General features: G+C 50.4%; 1 protein-coding gene across 1 annotated transcript in view; it reads left to right on the top strand.

The window, feature by feature from the left end:
* Positions 1-17,861, top strand: part of MAST2 (microtubule associated serine/threonine kinase 2) — a 101,018-nt gene extending 83,157 nt beyond the window's left edge. Inside the window, exons 7-25 of the mRNA XM_075832039.1 lie at positions 493-594; positions 7,880-8,012; positions 8,408-8,475; positions 8,559-8,647; positions 8,754-8,962; positions 9,100-9,238; positions 9,616-9,748; positions 9,882-10,047; positions 10,734-10,835; positions 10,910-11,032; positions 11,559-11,668; positions 11,911-12,062; positions 12,313-12,617; positions 12,911-13,126; positions 13,253-13,479; positions 13,648-13,770; positions 14,281-14,417; positions 14,516-14,703; positions 15,146-17,861. Coding sequence (XP_075688154.1) covers positions 493-594; positions 7,880-8,012; positions 8,408-8,475; positions 8,559-8,647; positions 8,754-8,962; positions 9,100-9,238; positions 9,616-9,748; positions 9,882-10,047; positions 10,734-10,835; positions 10,910-11,032; positions 11,559-11,668; positions 11,911-12,062; positions 12,313-12,617; positions 12,911-13,126; positions 13,253-13,479; positions 13,648-13,770; positions 14,281-14,417; positions 14,516-14,703; positions 15,146-16,956 — 4,533 coding nt within the window. The 3' untranslated portion in view covers positions 16,957-17,861. The remainder of the gene's footprint in view (positions 1-492; positions 595-7,879; positions 8,013-8,407; positions 8,476-8,558; positions 8,648-8,753; positions 8,963-9,099; positions 9,239-9,615; positions 9,749-9,881; positions 10,048-10,733; positions 10,836-10,909; positions 11,033-11,558; positions 11,669-11,910; positions 12,063-12,312; positions 12,618-12,910; positions 13,127-13,252; positions 13,480-13,647; positions 13,771-14,280; positions 14,418-14,515; positions 14,704-15,145) is intronic.
* The last annotated feature ends 2,155 nt before the right edge of the window (positions 17,862-20,016 follow it).

Below are 20,016 nucleotides of genomic sequence, written 5' to 3'. Positions count from 1 at the left end.
GGGAATGAGCTGGACCGGTCACCCGTGTACACGCTCTGTCATTGTTCTGCTTTCGTTGAGATGTCAGAGCACAATGTGCACTCAACCCGCGTAGTACCTAATACTCGGACTCGCGGTCAGTAAAGTCACGTTGTGATTCAGGACAAGGGCAAATCTATGGAATCCGTTGTGCCGCTGATATTTACAGGGGTCTCGAGTACTACAGAGAAGGTCTTTGCTGCAGCCTCGGTCTCTCCCTGCTGATGGCGCTCTATAATAATATCTGAAGTTCTGGAATAAATGTTATAATAAGATGCAGAATTTAGGAATGAAGTCATTGTAGGCTGGTGACCTGCAGTCCGGCCGTTCATTCATGGAGTTGCTATTTAAGCAGTTGTCATAGTCTGTAGTTTGTGGGGACCCTGCTAGTTCATTGCTGTCCCCTGTGATTGCGTTCTGCTGGTGGATGTCATCTCATTGTGTGCAGACTTGTAACTGGTTCATGTTTCACAGGCCCACGAGCGCTCGGAGAGTTCAGAGGTGGCGTTTGTGACGCAGCTGGTCAAGAAGTTGATGATCGTTATCGCCCGGCCGGCCCGGCTCTTGGAGTGTTTGGTAAGGACGTGTGTAAAATGAATATTTGATAAAGTTGTCCCCTTCATTACCCAGCAGGCAGTTTGGTTTACCGTTCCACCTGCAGCCTCGGTTTGGGAGCCCCCTAATAAACAATTGTAAACACAACGCTGCCACACTGTCCAGTGCTCGTCAGTTGCAGAATACACACTGTACATGGCAGCCTGTATTATGTGGGTGGGCTGGCAGCTATTGCAGCATCCTCTATGGGAATCTCTTCTTGTAATGGGGACTTCCAGTAATAGGTTTATATTAGGGATTGCTCATAATGCTTCAGACTATAAACTGTATTTCTTGTGGTTACAGAAACATTTACTTTGTCGGGTTTTATCCTTCTCCTGCATGGAGAGCCTGACATGTCGCTATCTGTGTGCCAAGTTATTGTGTTCTTGCGTCCATTGTGCCCTTCACCACAAAATACAAACATTATTAATAATACATCATTGTGGGGGCTGCTGTCATCTCCTAGGGGATGCAGCCCCTGCCATGTCTGTCATCCCTGCACTGAGGGAATAGTCAGGTAGGTCATTGTCCTGTCCTTACTCCCTGCGGGTGACCTTGGGGGGGATTCCTGGTGAGGGTGAGTGCTCTGTGTCCTGCCCTTACTCCCTGCGGGTGACCTTGGGGGGGATTCCTGGTGAGGGTGAGTGCTCTGTGTCCTGCCCTTACTCCCTGCGGGTGACCTTGGGGGGGATTCCTGGTGAGGGTGAGTGCTCTGTGTCCTGCCCTTACTCCCTGCGGGTGACCTTGGGGGGGATTCCTGGTGAGGGTGAGTGCTCTGTGTCCTGCCCTTACTCCCTGCGGGTGACCTTGGGGGGGATTCCTGGTGAGGGTGAGTGCTCTGTGTCCTGCTTTTACTCCCAGCGGGTGACCTTGGGGGGGGATTCCTGGTGAGGGTGAGTGCTCTGTGTCCTGTCCTTACTTCCTGCGGGTGACCTTGGGGGGATTCCTGGTGAGGGTGAGTGCCCTGTGTCCTGTCCTTACTCCTTGCGGGTGACCTTGTGGGGGGGGGGGGGATTCCTGGTGAGGGTGAGTGCTCTGTGTCCTGTCCTTACTCCTTGCGGGTGACCTTGTGGGGGGGGGGGATTCCTGGTGAGGGTGAGTGCTCTGTGTCCTGTCCTTACTCCCTGCGGGTGACCTTGTGGGGGGGGGGGATTCCTGGTGAGGGTGAGTGCTCTGTGTCCTGCCCTTACTCCCTGCGGGTGACCTTGGGGGGAGATTCCTGGTGAGGGTGAGTGCTCTGTGTCCTGCCCTTACTCCCTGTGGGTGACCTTGGGGGGGATTCCTGGTGAGGGTGAGTGCTCTGTGTCCTGTCCTTACTCCTTGCGGGTGACCTTGTGGGGGGGGGGGGATTCCTGGTGAGGGTGAGTGCTCTGTGTCCTGTCCTTACTCCTTGCGGGTGACCTTGTGGGGGGGGGGGATTCCTGGTGAGGGTGAGTGCTCTGTGTCCTGTCCTTACTCCCTGCGGGTGACCTTGTGGGGGGGGGGGGGATTCCTGGTGAGGGTGAGTGCTCTGTGTCCTGCCCTTACTCCCTGCGGGTGACCTTGGGGGGAGATTCCTGGTGAGGGTGAGTGCTCTGTGTCCTGCCCTTACTCCCTGCGGGTGACCTTGGGGGGGATTCCTGGTGAGGGTGAGTGCTCTGTGTCCTGTCCTTACTCCCTGCGGGTGACCTTGGGGGGGGATTCCTGGTGAGGGTGAGTGCTCTGTGTCCTGCCCTTACTCCCTGCGGGTGACCTTGGGGGGGATTCCTGGTGAGAGTGAGTGCTCTGTGTCCTGTCCTTACTCCCTGCGGGTGACCTTGGGGGGGGATTCCTGGTGAGGGTGAGTGCTCTGTGTCCTGCCCTTACTCCCTGTGGGTGACCTTGGGGGGGATTCCTGGTGAGGGTGAGTGCTCTCTGTCCTGTCCTTACTCCCTGCGGGTGACCTTGGGGGGGATTCCTGGTGAGGGTGAGTGCTCTGTGTCCTGCCCTTACTCCCTGCGGGTGACCTTGGGGGGGATTCCTGGTGAGGGTGAGTGCTCTCTGTCCTGTCCTTACTCCCTGCGGGTGACCTTGGGGGGGATTCCTGGTGAGGGTGAGTGCTCTGTGTCCTGTTTTTACTCCCAGCGGGTGACCTTGGGGGGGATTCCTGGTGAGGGTGAGTGCTCTGTGTCCTGTCATTACTCCCTGCGGGTGACCTTGGGGGGGATTCCTGGTGAGGGTGAGTGCTCTGTGTCCTGTCCTTACTCCCTGCGGGTGACCTTGTGGGGGGGGGGATTCCTGGTGAGGGTGAGTGCTCTGTGTCCTGTCCTTACTCCCTGCGGGTGACCTTGGGGGGGGGGGATTCCTGGTGAGGGTGACGTTAGGCTCCAGTGCAGCATTTCTGGCTTCTTCATATTTTCCTCCTCTTATTATTGAGTGAGACGTCCTCAGGGCGTTACTAGTCTGACCTGAGGAAAGTCGTGTTCAGATACAAAACCAGTGATGTGACCGCGGTGTTCTGCGCAGCTGTGTCCATGAAACGTTTGTCTTTATCGCGCTCTCCTCCTTGCACCCCTATACTACGTTTCTTGTGTGTTGTTGTTCTGCTCGCTACAGAATCTCCAGTGTAGAGATAAGCGCATGGAGTCTGTGGAGCGTCACTGCACCTGTCACTGCCTGCCTGCTCTCCGCACCTGTCACTGCCTGCCCGCCCTCCGCACCTGTCACTGCCTGCCCACCCTCCGCACCTGAGTAATGAACTGCACAGCTAAAAGTGACAGCTCAGACAATGAACCTGGGGATACAATAACATGGGTGTGAGCCATAAAGAGAACTTACAGCAAGTGTGTACCAGCCTACATCACCATACCTGATCTATACCTGCTGCCCCATATAGAGACATAGTGTGTACCAGGCTATATCACCATACCTGATCTATACCTGCTGCCCCATATACAGTATGTACCATCCTACATCACCATACCTGATCTATACCTGCTGCCCCATATACAGTATGTACCATCCTACATCACCATACCTGATCTATACCTGCTGCCCCATATACAGTATGTACCATCCTACATCACCATACCTGATCTATACCTGCTGCCCCATATACAGTATGTACCATCCTACATCACCATACCTGATCTATACCTGCTGCCCCATATAGAGACATAGTGTGTACCAGGCTATATCACCATACCTGATCTATAACTGCTGCCCCATATAGAGACACAGTGTGTACCAGCCTATAGCACCATACCTGATCTATACCTGCTGCCCCATATAGAGACAGTGTATACCAGCCTATAGCACCATACCTGATCTATACCTGCTGCCCCATATACAGTATGTACCATCCTACATCACCATACCTGATCTATACCTGCTGCCCCATATAGAGACATAGTGTGTACCAGGCTATATCACCATACCTGATCTATAACTGCTGCCCCATATAGAGACACAGTGTGTACCAGCCTATAGCACCATACCTGATCTATACCTGCTGCCCCATATAGATACAGTGTATACCAGCCTATAGCACCATACCTGATCTATACCTGCTGCCCCATATAGAGACAGTGTGTACCAGCCTATATCACCATACCTGATCTATACCTGCTGCCCCATATATAGACAGTGTGTACCAGCCTATATCACCATACCTGATCTATACCTGCTGCCCCATATAGAGACATAGTGTGTACCAGCCTATATCACCATACCTGATCTATACCTGCTGCCTCATATAGAGACATAGTGTGTACCAGCCTATATCACCATACCTGATCTATACCTGCTGCCCCATATAGAGACATAGTGTGTACCAGCCTATATCACCATACCTTATCTATACCTGCTGCCCCATATACAGTATGTACCATCCTACATCACCATACCTGATCTATAACTGCTGCCCCATATAGAGACATAGTGTGTACCAGCCTATATCACCATACCTGATCTATACCTGCTGCCCCATATAGAGACATAGTGTGTACCAGCCTATAGCACCATACCTGGTCTATACCTACTGCCCCATATAGAGACATAGTGTGTACCAGCCTATAGCACCATACCTGATCTATACCTGCTGCCCCATATAGAGACACTGTATACCAGCCTATAGCACCATACCTGATCTATACCTGCTGCCCCATATAGAGACACAGTGTGTACCAGCCTATATCACCATACCTGTTCTATACCTGCTGCCCCATATAGAGACACAGTGTGTACCAGCCTATAGCACCATACCTGATCTATACCTGCTGCCTCATATACAGACATTGTGTGTACCAGTCTATAGCACCATACCTGATCTATACCTGCTGCCTCATATAGAGACAGTGTGTACCAGCCTATAGCACCATACCTGATCTATACCTGCTGCCTCATATAGAGACCGTGTGTACCGGCCTACATCACCATACCTGATCTATACCTGCTGCCCCATATAGAGACATAGTGTGTACCAGCCTATGGCACCAAACCTGATCTATACCTGCTGCCTCATATAGAGACATAGTGTGTACCAGCCTACATCACCATACCTGATCAATACCTGCTGCCCCATATAGAGACAGTGTGTACCAGCCTACCTCACCATACCTGATCTATACCTGCTGCCCCATATAGAGACTAAGTGTGTACCAGCCTATATCACCATACATGATCTATACCTGCTGCCTCATATAGAGGTATAGTGTGTACCAGCCTACATCACCATACCTGATCTATACCTGCTGTCCTATATAGAGACATAGTGTGTACCAGGCTATATCACCATACCTGATCTATACCTGCTGCCCCATATACAGTATGTACCATCCTACATCACCATACCTGATCTATACCTGCTTCCCCATATAGAGACATAGTGTGTACCAGCCTATATCACCATACCTGATCTATACCTGCTGCCCCATATAGACAGTGTGTACCAGCCTATAGCACCATACCTGATCTATACCTGCTGCCCCATATAGAGACATAGTGTGTACCAGCCTATATCACCATACCTGATCTATACCTGCTGCCCCATATAGAGACATAGTGTGTACCAGCCTATATCACCATACCTGATCTATACCTGCTGCCCCATATAGACAGTGTGTACCAGCCTATAGCACCATACCTGATCTATACCTGCTGCCTCATATAGAGATAGTGTTTACCAGCCTATATCACCATACCTGATCTATACCTGCTGCCCCATATAGACAGTGTGTACCAGCCTATAGCACCATACCTGATCTATACCTGCTGCCTCATATAGAGATAGTGTTTACCAGCCTATGGCACCAAACCTGATCTATACCTGCTGCCTCATATAGAGACATAGTGTGTACCAGCCTACATAACCATACCTGATCTATACCTTCTGCCCCATATAGAGACAGTGTGTACCAGCCTACCTCGCCATACCTGATCTATACCTGCTGCCCCATATAGAGACTAAGTGTGTACCAGCCTATAGCACCGTACCTGATCTATACCTGCTGCCTCATATAGAGACAGTGTGTACCAGCCTATATCACCATACCTGATCTATACCTGCTGCCCCATATAGAGACATAGTGTGTACCAGCCTATATCACCATACCTGATCTATACCTGCTGCCTCATATAGAGACATAGTGTGTACCAGCCTATATCACCATACCTGATCTATACCTGCTGTCCTATATAGAGACATAGTGTGTACCAGCCTATATCACCATACCTGATCTATACCTGCTGCCCCATTTAGAGACATAGTGTGTACCAGCCTATAGCACCAAACCTGATCTATACCTGCTGTCCTATATAGAGACATAGTGTGTACCAGCCTATAGCACCATACCTGATCTATACCTGCTGCCCCATATACAGTGTGTACCAGCCTATATCACCATACCTGATCTATACCTGCTGCCTCATATAGAGACATAGTGTGTACCAGCCTATATCACCATACCTGATCTATACCTGCTGCCCCATATACAGTGTGTACCAGCCTATATCACCATACCTGATCTATACCTGCTGTCCTATATAGAGACATAGTGTGTACCAGCCTATAGCACCATACCTGATCTATACCTGCTGCCCCATATACAGTGTGTACCAGCCTATATCACCATACCTGATCTATACCTGCTGCCTCATATAGAGACATAGTGTGTACCAGCCTATATCACCATACCTGATCTATACCTGCTGCCCCATATACAGTGTGTACCAGCCTATAGCACCATACCTGATCTATACCTGCTGCCCCATATACAGTGTGTACCAGCCTATATCACCATACCTGATCTATAACTGCCTCCCCATATACAGTGTGTACCAGCCTATATCACCATGTCATCACTATATAAACTTTTTTTGTTTGTCTGCTCTGCGGGGTAAGATGTTCTGCAGCGTCAGTTACCTGTGAGGCTGAATGGTCTCATGCCAGGAAATCATCATATCAGAATCCTGAGTGAGAGCTGTGGAGGGAGTGGCGCTCGTCTGGTGCCGTGTAAATATAAACGAGCTGCTCCATATATACAATTAGCGCAGAGTGCGCCATCTCCTCCGCGCTGGAGCCGGACATTGCCTTCCCTCACGGTTCCCTGTCAGAGATGCTGCATTAATGATGCCAATTTCATCTCTGAATAATTCCTCCTTAGATTTTGATGAGCTCAGCAGTCATTGCCCCGGCCGCTCATGTCCCAGGGCTCCACCTGCCGATGTTTCCCGTCCATTAAACCTGCGGGGTTCCTATTTGCATATTGTCAGCAGATGTGCCGTCCTTAATGAGAGCATCGTCCGCTCCGTCTGCATCAGGCCTTAATATTGGCCAACGATGTGATGAGCCACGAGTGTAAGATCAGGAGCTCCACGTGTGAGCCTTGTAGTCGTGACCTCTGAACACCCACTACAGACGACTAGACAGAGCTGATTTCATCCCACAACTGCCCTGAGGCTCCTAATGCTTCACAGCTGATGAGTTTGTTACAATGTAACAGTGTAGGAAAGGTAATCCGGACGGGATACACTGATACATTGTAACAAGCCCTCAGCTGTGCTAGCGAAACAGTCATGATGCCTTTTTTTCATTCTGTGAATGTTAACAATAGAGGTTTCCATTCAGTGACCGAAAGCAGGGACCTTGAAAAGTGTGTGTAAAAGACAGTGTATTAAAGTTTGAGAACTTTTCATTCTATAATGATGACACTTCATTTAGCAGCGGACACGTTTAGATTGGGCCTTTACACGATGGGTTAATCGTTGCTCCCCAGGACGTGTTGAATGATTTGTGTTCCGTCCCCAGGAGTTTGACCCGGAGGAGTTCTACCATCTCCTGGAGGCTGCAGAAGGCCATGCTAAGGAAGGAGAAGGCATTAAATGCGACATCCCCCGCTACATCATCAGCCAACTGGGGCTCAACAAGGATCCGCTGGAGGGTGAGTGACCGAGACCTCAGATCACAGATCCTCCTAGAAGTTTCCTAAACTTCAACTCTTCCCATGAGGTGGGTGAAGTAAAGCCGCCCCTTGTACTGCCATGAAGCGTTTATATGGAGATCTCTCCTGCTGCGTGTTATAATGTACAGACACTAAGGACTGACACGCAGATGGCACGTGTGTGTGTGTGTGTGTGTGTGTGTGCGTGTGTGCGCGTGCGTGCGTGCGTGTGTGTGTGTGTGTGTGTGCGTGTGTGCGCGTGCGTGCGTGCGTGCGTGTGTGTGTGTGTGTGTGTGTGTGTGTGTATATATGTATGTTCACCGTCTGTTAGCTGCACCGTTCTCTCTCATTGTTAATGACTGTGATGTCCGACACCCCTGATCTTGTGTTTATAGAAATGGCCCAGCTGAACAGCTATGACAGCAGCAGCACGGACACCCCGGAGACGGACGACTCGGTGGAGGTAACGCCCCGATCACCACTCGCCGTCCTCCTTTCTCAGTATTTGTCTGGAGTGCGGCTTCGTAAACACGTCTGTATTTCTAGGGTCGCAGCGCTGCTGTAATACATCCCAAGAAGACCCCCTCAGAAGAACAGTTTGAGAACATCAAGCTGATCAGCAACGGAGCCTACGGGTAAGTATAGAAATGAAAGCAATAATGTGTGACCGATCCCAGAGAGCGGCGTCAGGGCGCCGCTTATTGTCACAGATGTAGAAAACCTGTAACGTGTCTTCCCCAGGGCGGTTTATTTAGTGCGACACAAGGAAACGAGGCAGAGATTTGCCATGAAGAAGATTAATAAGCAGAATTTAATCTTAAGGAACCAGATCCAGCAGGCGTTTGTGGAGAGAGACATCCTGACCTTCGCTGAGAACCCCTTTGTGGTCAGCATGTTCTGCTCATTCGAGACCAAGCGTCACCTGTGCATGGTCATGGAGTACGTGGAAGGTGGGTCCGCGCTGTAGTCTGTCACACCGGGTGTAGTGTCCGGCGACGACCCCAGGTCCTGGTCATTTATCGCTCCCGTGAGTCTGGTAGTGATCGGTCCAGGCCGGCCCCCACATACTGACTTCTCTCCTCTTTAGGCGGTGACTGTGCCACTCTCCTGAAGAATATTGGCGCTCTGCCTGTGGACATGGCCCGGATGTACTTTGCAGAAACCGTCCTAGCATTGGAATATCTCCACAATTACGGGATTGTCCACCGGGACCTGAAGCCGGACAAGTACGTTTTTAAGATTGTCATAGGTTTAGCACGAGGATGTTGTGGGGAGGAAATCAGTAATGTGGGGAGATATAATCTAGAATAACCCGGTCTATGCTGGGGATGGCGAGCACGGGGATTATTACGTAGGATTACTATACTGATGTTATGGGATCACCTCGTGTGTAGGGGAAGCCTCCGGCCCCTCACAACGGCCACTGGTGTATTTATCTCTGTCTGATCTGGACTTTCTCCTATTGGCTGATGCTAGAGACGTGTGGCAGCCGCTGATCTCTCTTCCTCCATAGGAATAAGGTATAATGTGGACGGCGCTAGGCAGGCATGTAAAGGAGGGAATCGGGGAAGACGCCATGTTAAGTTTGTTTTCTTTTTTTCAGCCTCCTCATCACCTCAATGGGCCACATCAAGCTGACAGACTTTGGTCTCTCTAAGATTGGGCTGATGAGTCTGACCACCAATCTGTACGAGGGGCACATTGAGAAGGATACCCGGGAGTTTCTGGATAAACAGGTGGGTGGATTTGTCACTGATTTCTCTTCTTATGACACTCGGGTCCTCGCAGTAGAAGCTTCTGGATAATTTGTGCTTTGCAGAATATTGTAGAGCTGGGGAAAGGTTAAATACTTTGTATGTTTCCCCCTAGGTGTGCGGTACCCCGGAGTATATTGCCCCTGAGGTCATCCTGAGACAAGGCTACGGCAAACCTGTGGACTGGTGGGCGATGGGAGTCATTGTCTTTGAGTTTCTAGTTGGCTGCGTCCCCTTCTTTGGAGACACCCCAGAAGAGCTGTTTGGGCAGGTGATCAGTGGTAAGTGCTGTAGCTCCTCAGTATAATGTCTGTACTATATGGCGGACAGGATTGTGTAGGGCTGGGTGGCTGCTTGAGCTGCACATTTAAATTCATTGTCAACCTGACTCCTCACTGTCCTTGGCGCCCGTCTACCCAGCGCAGGACTGTTGCCACGTGCACCCCTTGTAGCAGGGACCGTCCAGCCAGCGCAGGACTGTTGCCGCGTGCACCCCTTGTAGCAGGAACCGTCCCGGGCAGCAGGCTGGTTGTGCTGATTGCCTGACTGATGACACTGTCAGACGCCACGATTATCCGGTTTATTTCACTTCGGCTTTCATTGAAAAGTTCTGCAATAGATTTTGTTGCTACTCCTCAAGATTTTAACATCTCTGGTTGCTGTGAGTGAACGAAAAAGAATTCTTGATTACATCCTGATCTAGTTCTGCTCGCACACAGGTGCGTTACAAGCGAGAGATCTGATACGATACTGAAGCGTGCGCCTGTGTCAGGGCTGCTTTTTCTGACTTCTGCTGACATCTAGAAAGCTGCTGCACTTCTTCTCATACAAGGATTTTACTCACAGACCATCAGGCGCTGACTCTGTCTCTGATTTTTGTGAGGACGTGAACGCCTCCTGTTCCCCTGGACCTTTGCTTGCTGCATTGTGGGTGACCATAAAACTGTCTCTTTTCCCATTGTATTAGACGAGATTGCGTGGCCAGAAGGGGAAGATGCTCTGCCAGCCGATGCTCAGGATCTCATCTCCAACTTCCTCTGCCAGAGCCCGCTGGAACGTATGGGAACGGGTGCGCATCTTTCTGCTCCTGCGTTATAATAACTCTGCACGTGAACCTGCCTTCTGATTGCTGACATTTTACAGGAGGAGCTCATGAGGTCAAGCAGCACCGCTTCTTCAAGGATCTGGACTGGAACGGGCTGCTCCGGCAGAAGGCTGAATTCATTCCCCAGTTGGAATCTGAAGATGACACCAGTTATTTTGACAGTAAGGACATAATTCTGATTGTTTTTTCAGATTGGGCAGATTGAGAGTTATAATTCTAACGCTACACATGACCCGTCACTGAGAGAATACTGCCCCAGTTCAGTTATACTGAGGGGGGTAATTATACCCCTCCCCCGAGGTGCCAAACAGGGGGGCTGAAAACAAAGCACTTCCTGATTCTATGGAGTCACATGATCTATCTCAGCCAGTCAGAAGCTCTGAAAATCATTGTGATAGTCTGAGGAGTCACATGGTGGGTCACATGATCCTTTTCAGAGCAGCTGACTGACGGAGATGGATCACGTGACTCCACCGATCCAGGAAGTGCTTCCTTTTCAGCCCCTTTGATTGCCACCTTGGGGGTTGTTTAATGAATACCATTAGCCTCACGTCACCCTGATCTAACATAAAGAGGTCCTAATAATAGAGGACTGATGTGGGTCCTGTGTCCTCCTGCGTGCGCTGCCGTATTGTTGATCACGTGATTTTTGCTGTCTTCGGTTCTCACACATGTTTTGTCCCATAGCTCGCTCTGAGCGGTATCATCATGTGGACTCTGAGGAGGAGGATGATACAAATGATGAAGAACGTGTGGAGATAAGACAGTTCTCCTCCTGTTCCCCGAGATACAGCAAGGTATACACACCCTAATGTCTGTCCGACAGTCCCTCAGTTACAGTACTGCTCACTGTCTAGGGGAGTCCTCTCCATATTCTAGCTGTCAGGGCATGCTGGGAGTTGTAGTTTTTAGCAGCACTGAGAGCGCGATTCTAGATACCCAAAGACATTTTCATCCGTCTGTTCCTCCTCATCTTTACATAGCACCAGGATATTAAGTTGTAATAGTAAAGGTGAAATCTGCCCCCGCTCTCCGCCAGGTGTACAGCAGCATGGAACGTCTGTCTATTCACGAAGAGAAGACGCCGCCACCCACGAAGCGCAGTCTCAGCGAGGAAAAGGATGATAAACTAGATGGCCTGTGTGGACTGAAGAACAGAGACCGGAGCTGGGTGCTCGGATCACCTGAAATGTAAGTGTCTCTGCCGAGTGCCGTTATGTTCAGGACACTCGGGTGACCTCTTATAGTCAGTAGAATTGTCATGCGTTCACGTGGATATTTTTTTGGGCTTCGAAAATTACACTTCGGACTAAATGGATGTCGTTCTTTCCTCCATTGAACTTTCTATATTCAGTCACTTCTCTGTCTTGTCACCTATGAATCTCTTTAGTTGAATGCAATGTACAAGTCTCCATCATTCTCCCATCATTTGTGTACTTAGACTTCGCAAGCGCCTCTCTGCCTCGGAGTCCTCACATACAGAAAGTGATTCCAGCCCTCCCCTCACGGTACGCAGACGCTGCTCAGGTCTGGTGGACATGCCACGCTTTGCCATCTCCACAGAAGGGGAGCCACGATCACAGAAGAAACGAATTCATCAGGAAAATTCATCCCCACCGACCTTATGTCCCCGAGAAGGATCCGTCCTGCAGCCGCCTGTGGAGAGGGAGCTGAAACTGGATGAAGAGTTAGTGCCAACTACACCGTCCTCGACCAGCAGCGTCCGCAGCTCCACTACATTGACCGGTAATTCTCACTGGCTTATTCCATCTCCTCCTTATACTGTGGCTGAGCATTGTCCTGTAGTGCAGTCCTAGCGCCCCTTATATTGTGTGTATTTGCACGGATTACGCTCCGTCCTCGCGGTCCATCAGGCCTCCATTGCTCTGTGACGGACAGAATAATACAGCGTACTATGTAGTGACAGAATCCATCTGGGTCTTTGTAACAGGGATCCATCATATCCGGTAGGAAAAAGCCCCCATGACCCCGGTGTGAACATGTCCATTCTTAGTGATGTGTATTATTTTGCTCCACAGCTGGCAGCACATCCGACTTTTCCGATCACGGCGCCCATATAATCACCACTGACAGTCCGGACTTCACCACTCCAAAAGCCATCAGTGATTTGGCTGTGAGGAGAGCCCGGCACCGGCTGCTTTCAGGGGACTCCATTGAAAAGCGCACGTCTCGACCGGTTAATAAAGTCATCAAGTCTGCCTCAGCCACCGCCTTGTCACTGATGATCCCCTCTGGTATGGAGAAGATAGACTGTCTGTGTCTTGTCTATGTCTCGTAAATCCTCGAGCCGGGCGTAATGTTGTGTTCTCACCAGCGCGGCCGCAGCTTATTCACTGTCACTTGTGTTAATAACTCCACAGACCACCACGTGTGTTCTCCTCTGATCAGCCCCATGTCCCCACACTCCATGTCCTCCAATCCATCGTCACGAGACTCGTCCCCAAGCAGAGACTTCTCCCCCGCTGTCTCCCACCTGAAGCCTCCAATACTCATACATCGAGCAGGGAAAAAGTATGGATTCACCCTGAGAGCCATCCGCGTCTACATGGGCGAGAGCGACGTCTACACCGTCCACCACATGGTCTGGGTGGGTAAATCCTCCATCTGTTTTTCTTACAAGTCTTTGGCCTCAGATAACGTGTCCTGTATGAGGTATTTGGCAGCAGTGACGTTGCTTTAAGGTGCCGGGGATTGTGTTCTCCGGCGTTCGTGATGAGGAGATGCAGAATATAAACTCCTTCTGTTTACCGCACAGCATGTTGAAGTGGATGGTCCTGCTCACGAGGCCGGCCTGCGAGAGGGTGACCTCATCACACATGTGAATGGAGAGCCTGTCCACGGACTGGTCCATACCGAGGTTGTGGAGCTGATCCTGAAGGTAGTGAATTCTGTGGTGGACCTGAATGCAGGTTACTGACCTTCTCTTGTATGTCCTGTTGAAGTCCTTTCATATCATAAAGATGTAGCTTGAAGCCCGTCTACAGAGTCCCCTGTACTGAGGCGCCTCCCTGTACTGAGGCGCCTCCCTGTACTGAGGCGCCTCCCTGTACTGAGGCCCCTCCCTGTACTGAGGCCCCTCCCTGTACTGAGGCCCCTCCCTGTACTGAGGCCCCTCCTTGTACTGAGGCCCCTCCCTCAGTCTGTGCGTCAGTTACCTGATCATCGATTGTAGTTTATAATGATTTTGTCCTTGTTGTGATATAAATCTGCTCTCATTGCACAGCTTGTACACACAGCCAACCTAAACATACAGAGCCGCAGTGTAAAGCATGGGGGAGGGAGAGAGCGGCAGTTGAGCTTCTGATGTCAGGAGGTGGATTTGACACTACAGTACCTCTCCTCCTTTTTTCTCTCTTTTTTCTTTTACTCTTGGTCTATTATGTTACAGAGCGGGAATATCGTCTCCATATCCACCACCCCTTTTGAAAACACTTCAATAAAAGTTGGACCAGCACGGAAAGCAGGTCACAAGTCAAAAATGGCGCGGCGCAGCAAAAAGAACAAGACCAAAGAAGGGCAGGAGAGGCAAGTTACCGTATAAATCAGAGTCCTGTTCTGGTAAAGTGTCTCTTACATGGGGGCCAAGAATTCCGAAATCTGATGGTTTTCTATTTGTTTCTCAGTAAGAAGAAGTGTTCCCTGTTCCGGAAGATCACGAAGCAATCCTCGCTTCTCCACACCAGCCGCAGCCTGTCCTCCCTCAACCGCTCGCTGTCGTCTGGAGAGAGCGTGCCGGGGTCTCCCACTCACGTCTTGTCTCCTCGCTCTCCTACCCAGAGCTACAGGTCCACCCCAGACTCTGCTCACTCAGGTGAGGGCCACAGGTTCGCTCCTCCCAGTGACACGGTTTTTATTCTATACACTGGATAGATTTGCTTTAATGTGCGTCTCCGATTTTTGACAACCTCTAACACGTCCTTCATTAAGGATCGATAAGATCCGACCTCACCAGTTACTAATTCGGGGCTTGAAACGAAAAGCCTCTATTCTAGAGATTAAGGGGGGCTCTTATTCTAGAGATTAAGGGGGGCTCTTATTCTAGAGATTAAGGGGGGCTCTTATTCTAGAGATTAAGGGGGGCTCTTATTCTAGAGACTATTGGGGGTTCTTCATTGTAGAGATTAGGGGGAACCTTATTCTAGAGATTAGGGGGTCCCCAGCTCAGACTCCCACAAATGAAATGACTGGACCCGGCTCCAGTGTAACGTTCTATGTCCCGGTATAACACTTCTTTTTTTTGTTTTTTTAACCAGTTGGTGGAAATTCATCCCAGAGCAGTTCTCCGAGCTCCAGCGTGCCCAACTCCCCTGCCAGCTCCGGTCATATCCGGCCCAGCTCTCTGCATGGACTGGCACCAAAGCTTCAACGGCAATACCGCTCTCCGAGAAGGAAATCTGCAGGGAATATACCACTCTCTCCTCTGGCACATACGCCTTCACCTACATCCCAGTCCACCTCCCCACAACGCTCGCCCTCACCATTACCCGGACACGGCCTCGGTAACTGTAACATTCTTCAGTCTTTTCCGGTCAAGCTTCATTCATCGCCACCACTTGTGCGACAAATCTCACGACCAAAGAGCGCAGAACCTCCCCGGTCTCCGCTGCTGAAGAGGGTCCAGTCTGCAGAAAAGTTATCTGGCTCCTTGTCGTCTGAGAAGAAGTTGCCCTCCTCCCGTAAGCACAGCCTGGACATCTCCCACTCAGACTTTAAGAAGGAGCTGATGCAGAGAGACTCGAGTCTGCAGTGTTTGCCAGAGTCCATGAGTGAGAGCGGCGGAGGGAAGGTCGGACTTGCAGAAAAGGGAACTTTACAGAAACCGTCTGCACGAAAACTCGGCGCTATTCGGCAAGACAGGGTGGAGAGGCGAGAGTCTCTGCAGAAACAAGAGGCCATACGAGAGGTGGATTCCTCTGAGGATGAAACGGACGACGGCTCTGAGGACAGTCAAGACGGGAGGAGACTGGACAAGTCAAAGTTCAGGAGCGACCAGGATTCTGGTTCTGGTTTTAGTGATGAGAAAGACTCTTTCCAGACTCGTCCCAAGAGTAGAAATGATGATGATGATTCCTTCCTGCTCCTCCTCTCCAGGAGTCGAAGTGAACCCAAGGCAACAGCTCCTGACCCTAAATTATCATCCTGTGAGTCTAGAACACTCCCAAACCCTCGCCTGGACTCGGCTGCCCAATCCCAAACACTAAAGCATAAACCCAGCGCGACAGATGAAGGAAGAGCGCTGCCCGCTAAACCACTCCAGCCGCTGAGCCAAGAGGGCAGCCAGGAAGGCGCCAGGGAAAGGTCTGCTGATCCCCAGCCCGGAAACGACAGCCAGATATACAGTCAAGAAAGTGTAGAGGTGCCTAAATCTACCCAGGCGGAAGTCCTGCAACGTTCCCCAACACAAGCAGCACTTTGTCATGTAGCGGCTCCGGAGGCCGAGCACTGCTCGTCCCCCAGAGATCTCTGCCCGTCTGATGTGCAATATAACCCTGCGGTCAGTGACCACACACAATGCACTTTAATGAACAAAGGAGGCGCACGTGCCAGCGACCCAGCAGCTGCGACCGCCTCTTCTAATGGGCTCCGTGACGAAGCTGCCGGCTCCTCGCTGCTCCACACAGTCGCAAAAAGTGTCTTGGGACCAGTAAAGCTCCTTCTGCCTGCAACGAAGGAAAGTGGAGACGGCAGTGAGAGGCAGAAGAGGCCGGAGATTTCCCGATCGGAGTCTGTGCAGGAGAACATGAGGTCCGTCTGTGCAGAGGGTGCGTTCAGGACATGTTCATCCCTAAATGAGTGCACCCTGGCGGCAGCGTCCCAGCACAAAGACAATCCACCCCTCACCCGGAATCCTGAGCAGCCCCCACACTGCAATAACTTAGATCCTCAAAAAGTTCACCCGTCGGAGGATCACGGTCACCCAGCGGCCGGCTCTCATTCAGTCAGCAGCGGGCCGGGCCACAAGCTGCACAAAGATGGGGGTGAAATCCAAGGGAGAAGCCGAGAGGCCGCAGAGAGCCCCCCGGACTGTGCCCCACCACATCCAGACTCTCTGAGGAGCACATAGCACCGGCCCGACCACCGCTATTACTACTGTAGATTTCTGTACAGATTTCTATTGGGGACTTTGTTTTCATGTTGGAGTTTTGCTTCCTCTGATGATAATTTGCCACATCTCTCTCGCTGTTTACAGAGTTGTGCTGGTGCTTGTAGTGACACAGGGTACGACGCACGCTGTTCCTGAGCCCCGGGGTCAGGCGCCACGTGTAGCCGATCATTTCACAATTTCTTGCACTTTTTTTTTTCCCAAAGACGGCACAACCCCGTGTTTACTCTGCGGCGGCGGTCGGGGTCTGATCCCCGCAGGTTTATTGTAGATTTAGCGCAATGTATTCAGTCCAGCAGCCGATTAATGTGTAATATTTCCAGCTCTAAAACTTCCATAGATTGAATCTGATTCAGACAAGGAGTTGGTGGCTTCTCCTCCCAGTGCCCGGCGCTGCCTCTGCTGGGTCATCCTCGCAGGTAACCCGAGTTTGGTTCAGATTTTAACTTTATTATTATTTTCTTTTTTAATTCTAGAAGGTACTATCCATGTTTACGACTTTTATAGGGTTTGACCGTGCGACGCTGCTCCTCGTGTGACGTCTTGGTGTGCACTAGTGACTGAGCAGGCGGCGCGGGGTCCACACGTGGCAGGGCCGCTGACATAGGATTACCCTGTGAGTTTACACATTCTTGCAGCTTGCTGTTAAATGTTTGTCTATGAATAGAACTCCATGTGCGTAGTACTAAATCTGTTTGCTGTGTTTGTGTGACCCTTTACCGGAGAGTGGGACCTCGCAGCGATATATTTCAGGGTCTCGCCTCCGTCCTTTAATGTTTACAGCAGGAAGAGTCTGTGTGTCCGAGTCCAGGCACCTATAACCACTCAGGCTATAATAAGGCAATAAATGTCCATCGTTTCATGAGCTTCCGGGTCACGTCTTTCTTCAGGTGTTTCACAGTTTACACCTTCGTCTTTCCGGTGGACACTTTTCCATACACAATTTACTACATTTTCGGCCAAATTCAGACCAGAGAACAGCGCAGGCTTTGGTCGTCTCTGCAGGTGGGGGTCCCTGCACCCCCAGCCACAGATCTGGAGTGACCTCATTATACGGGTTCAATCCTCCCCCCATAGACAACCTGTCAGACAAGCGTCCGCCGGACTCAGCACCTGTGACCTCCTGTGCAGATTCCAGAAGGGTCTGGGGGATCCGGTGTCCGTGCCGCAGTCAGTTCTCTGGTGTTCGCCTCCATTTGCAGCCAATAAACTGATTTTGTCTCTTGCTCTCCGTTGTCTGTATTATATCTGTTTTATGGTGCGGTATTATCCGGTGAAGGAACGATGGCAATGAAATGTGCAGCTGGTATCGGGGATAATCCTGTGCCCGCGACACGTGACTATTTACCTCCGCTCCCACTAGTGTCCTGACTTGCGTTCTTGGTCTATGAAAACATTTTCAGACTGTTCTTGTAAAAAAAAAAAATATGCTTTTTCCGATGCAGCTTTTATGTATCCTGGATGTATTTTGTGCTGAACCCGAGTCTGTCAGGTCAGCGAGAAGGAGCGCGACGCAGGATCCTCCCGTTATCGATCACATCTTAGTTATGAACAGTCAGAGACGCGCAGGGGCCTCTGACCTGACTGATTCGGGTATCGGCGCAGCGTCTGTATATCCGGGATACATAAAAGCTGTATCTGAAAATGTCATTTGTTTCTATTCAAACATTTTCTTTTACGAAGTTCCACAAAAAAATACATAGTTTTAGTAAAAAAAGAAATCAGCGGCTTCCATGTACTTTACAGGGGACGTCTCATCACATTCTCTGTGAGGCCAAATAAAGGTGACGGGAACCAATCCCTCTTATTTAGATCGGAGAAACATCACAGGACGGATCTTGGCTTCTACACTTACGGGGGTGACCATCTAATGTGTTTAGGGTGTCCCCAACCCCCCCTCGTACCAAATGGAAGGGAAATGGGGAAATCCAACATCCCTGACTCTTCCCACAGGAGATGAGCTATGGACGGAGGGGTCTAGATGGGGACAGGGGTCTGACAGCGGCTTGTTCCCCACGCACCACTGAAATGAGCACGTACACCTGGCCGAGCCGTATGGGGGGGGTCGGAAGGAATAGTCTGCAGAGTGTGTATGGGGGGGGGGGGTTAGAAGGTCTAGCGGTCTGCAGAGCGTGTTTAGGGGGTCGGGAGGAATAGTCTGCAGAGCGTGTATGGGGGGGGTCAGAAGGTCTAGCGGTCTGCAGAGCGTGTTTAGGGGGTTGGAAGGAATAGTCTGCAGAGCGTGCATGTGTGTGGGGGTTGAGAGGAATAGTCTGCAGAGTGTGTATTAGGGGGGTCTGAAGGAATAGCGGTCAGCTGAATTCTATGTAAAGTGTTTGGGGGGGTCGTACATGAGCTCCTTGATCCTTGTCAGTCCGTTTCCCGGGGCCAGACAGCAGCGCTCCTCTCGACCTCTAGTGGTCACTTTGTATATTACATGTAAGCAGTGGCCACTATCACCGATCATATAAACTGGTGAGTCACAAGGACTGGGGGACATTCTGCTGCCCTCTCACTGCTTCTTCCTAATTTCAGCGTCCATGCGGCGGGGTAACCGGTCTAGTGAGTTACACCAAATTGTGCAGTTACTTCTTTGGACATTTATCACAGCGGTGCAGTTTAGATAGCGGCCCCTTTCTCAATGACTTTCTTTTATTGTCCCCACAATCATCGTACAGAAAAGACCGGCCACTGACTGGAGGAATGTCGCTTCTATTTTTTGTACGATAATGGGCACAATACAACAGATACAACCAAAAAGAGAAGTCTAGTAGTGATCGCCCACCAAATCCATGTAATGTGTGTCAAAAAATCATTTGTTAGGAGATTTGATCAAGGAAATCAGTTTAGTAGATATTTTCCTGCTCCCAGACTGAATGACCAAACCAAAAAGATGCACAATTATGAGGTATAAAATATATAATCTTTATTGAAAATACTACAACAGAGCGTATAAAAAGGTCCACAGGCACTAAAAGACGGGCGCACGTCAAAACCGCCTGCACATAACGTGATCACCAC

Source organism: Rhinoderma darwinii, chromosome 7 (genome assembly GCF_050947455.1).
Source record: "Rhinoderma darwinii isolate aRhiDar2 chromosome 7, aRhiDar2.hap1, whole genome shotgun sequence".
Taxonomy (NCBI): Eukaryota; Metazoa; Chordata; class Amphibia; order Anura; family Rhinodermatidae; genus Rhinoderma; species Rhinoderma darwinii.
The sequence above is the reverse complement of the archived record's forward strand: the minus strand, read 5'-3'. Positions and strand labels throughout refer to the sequence as shown.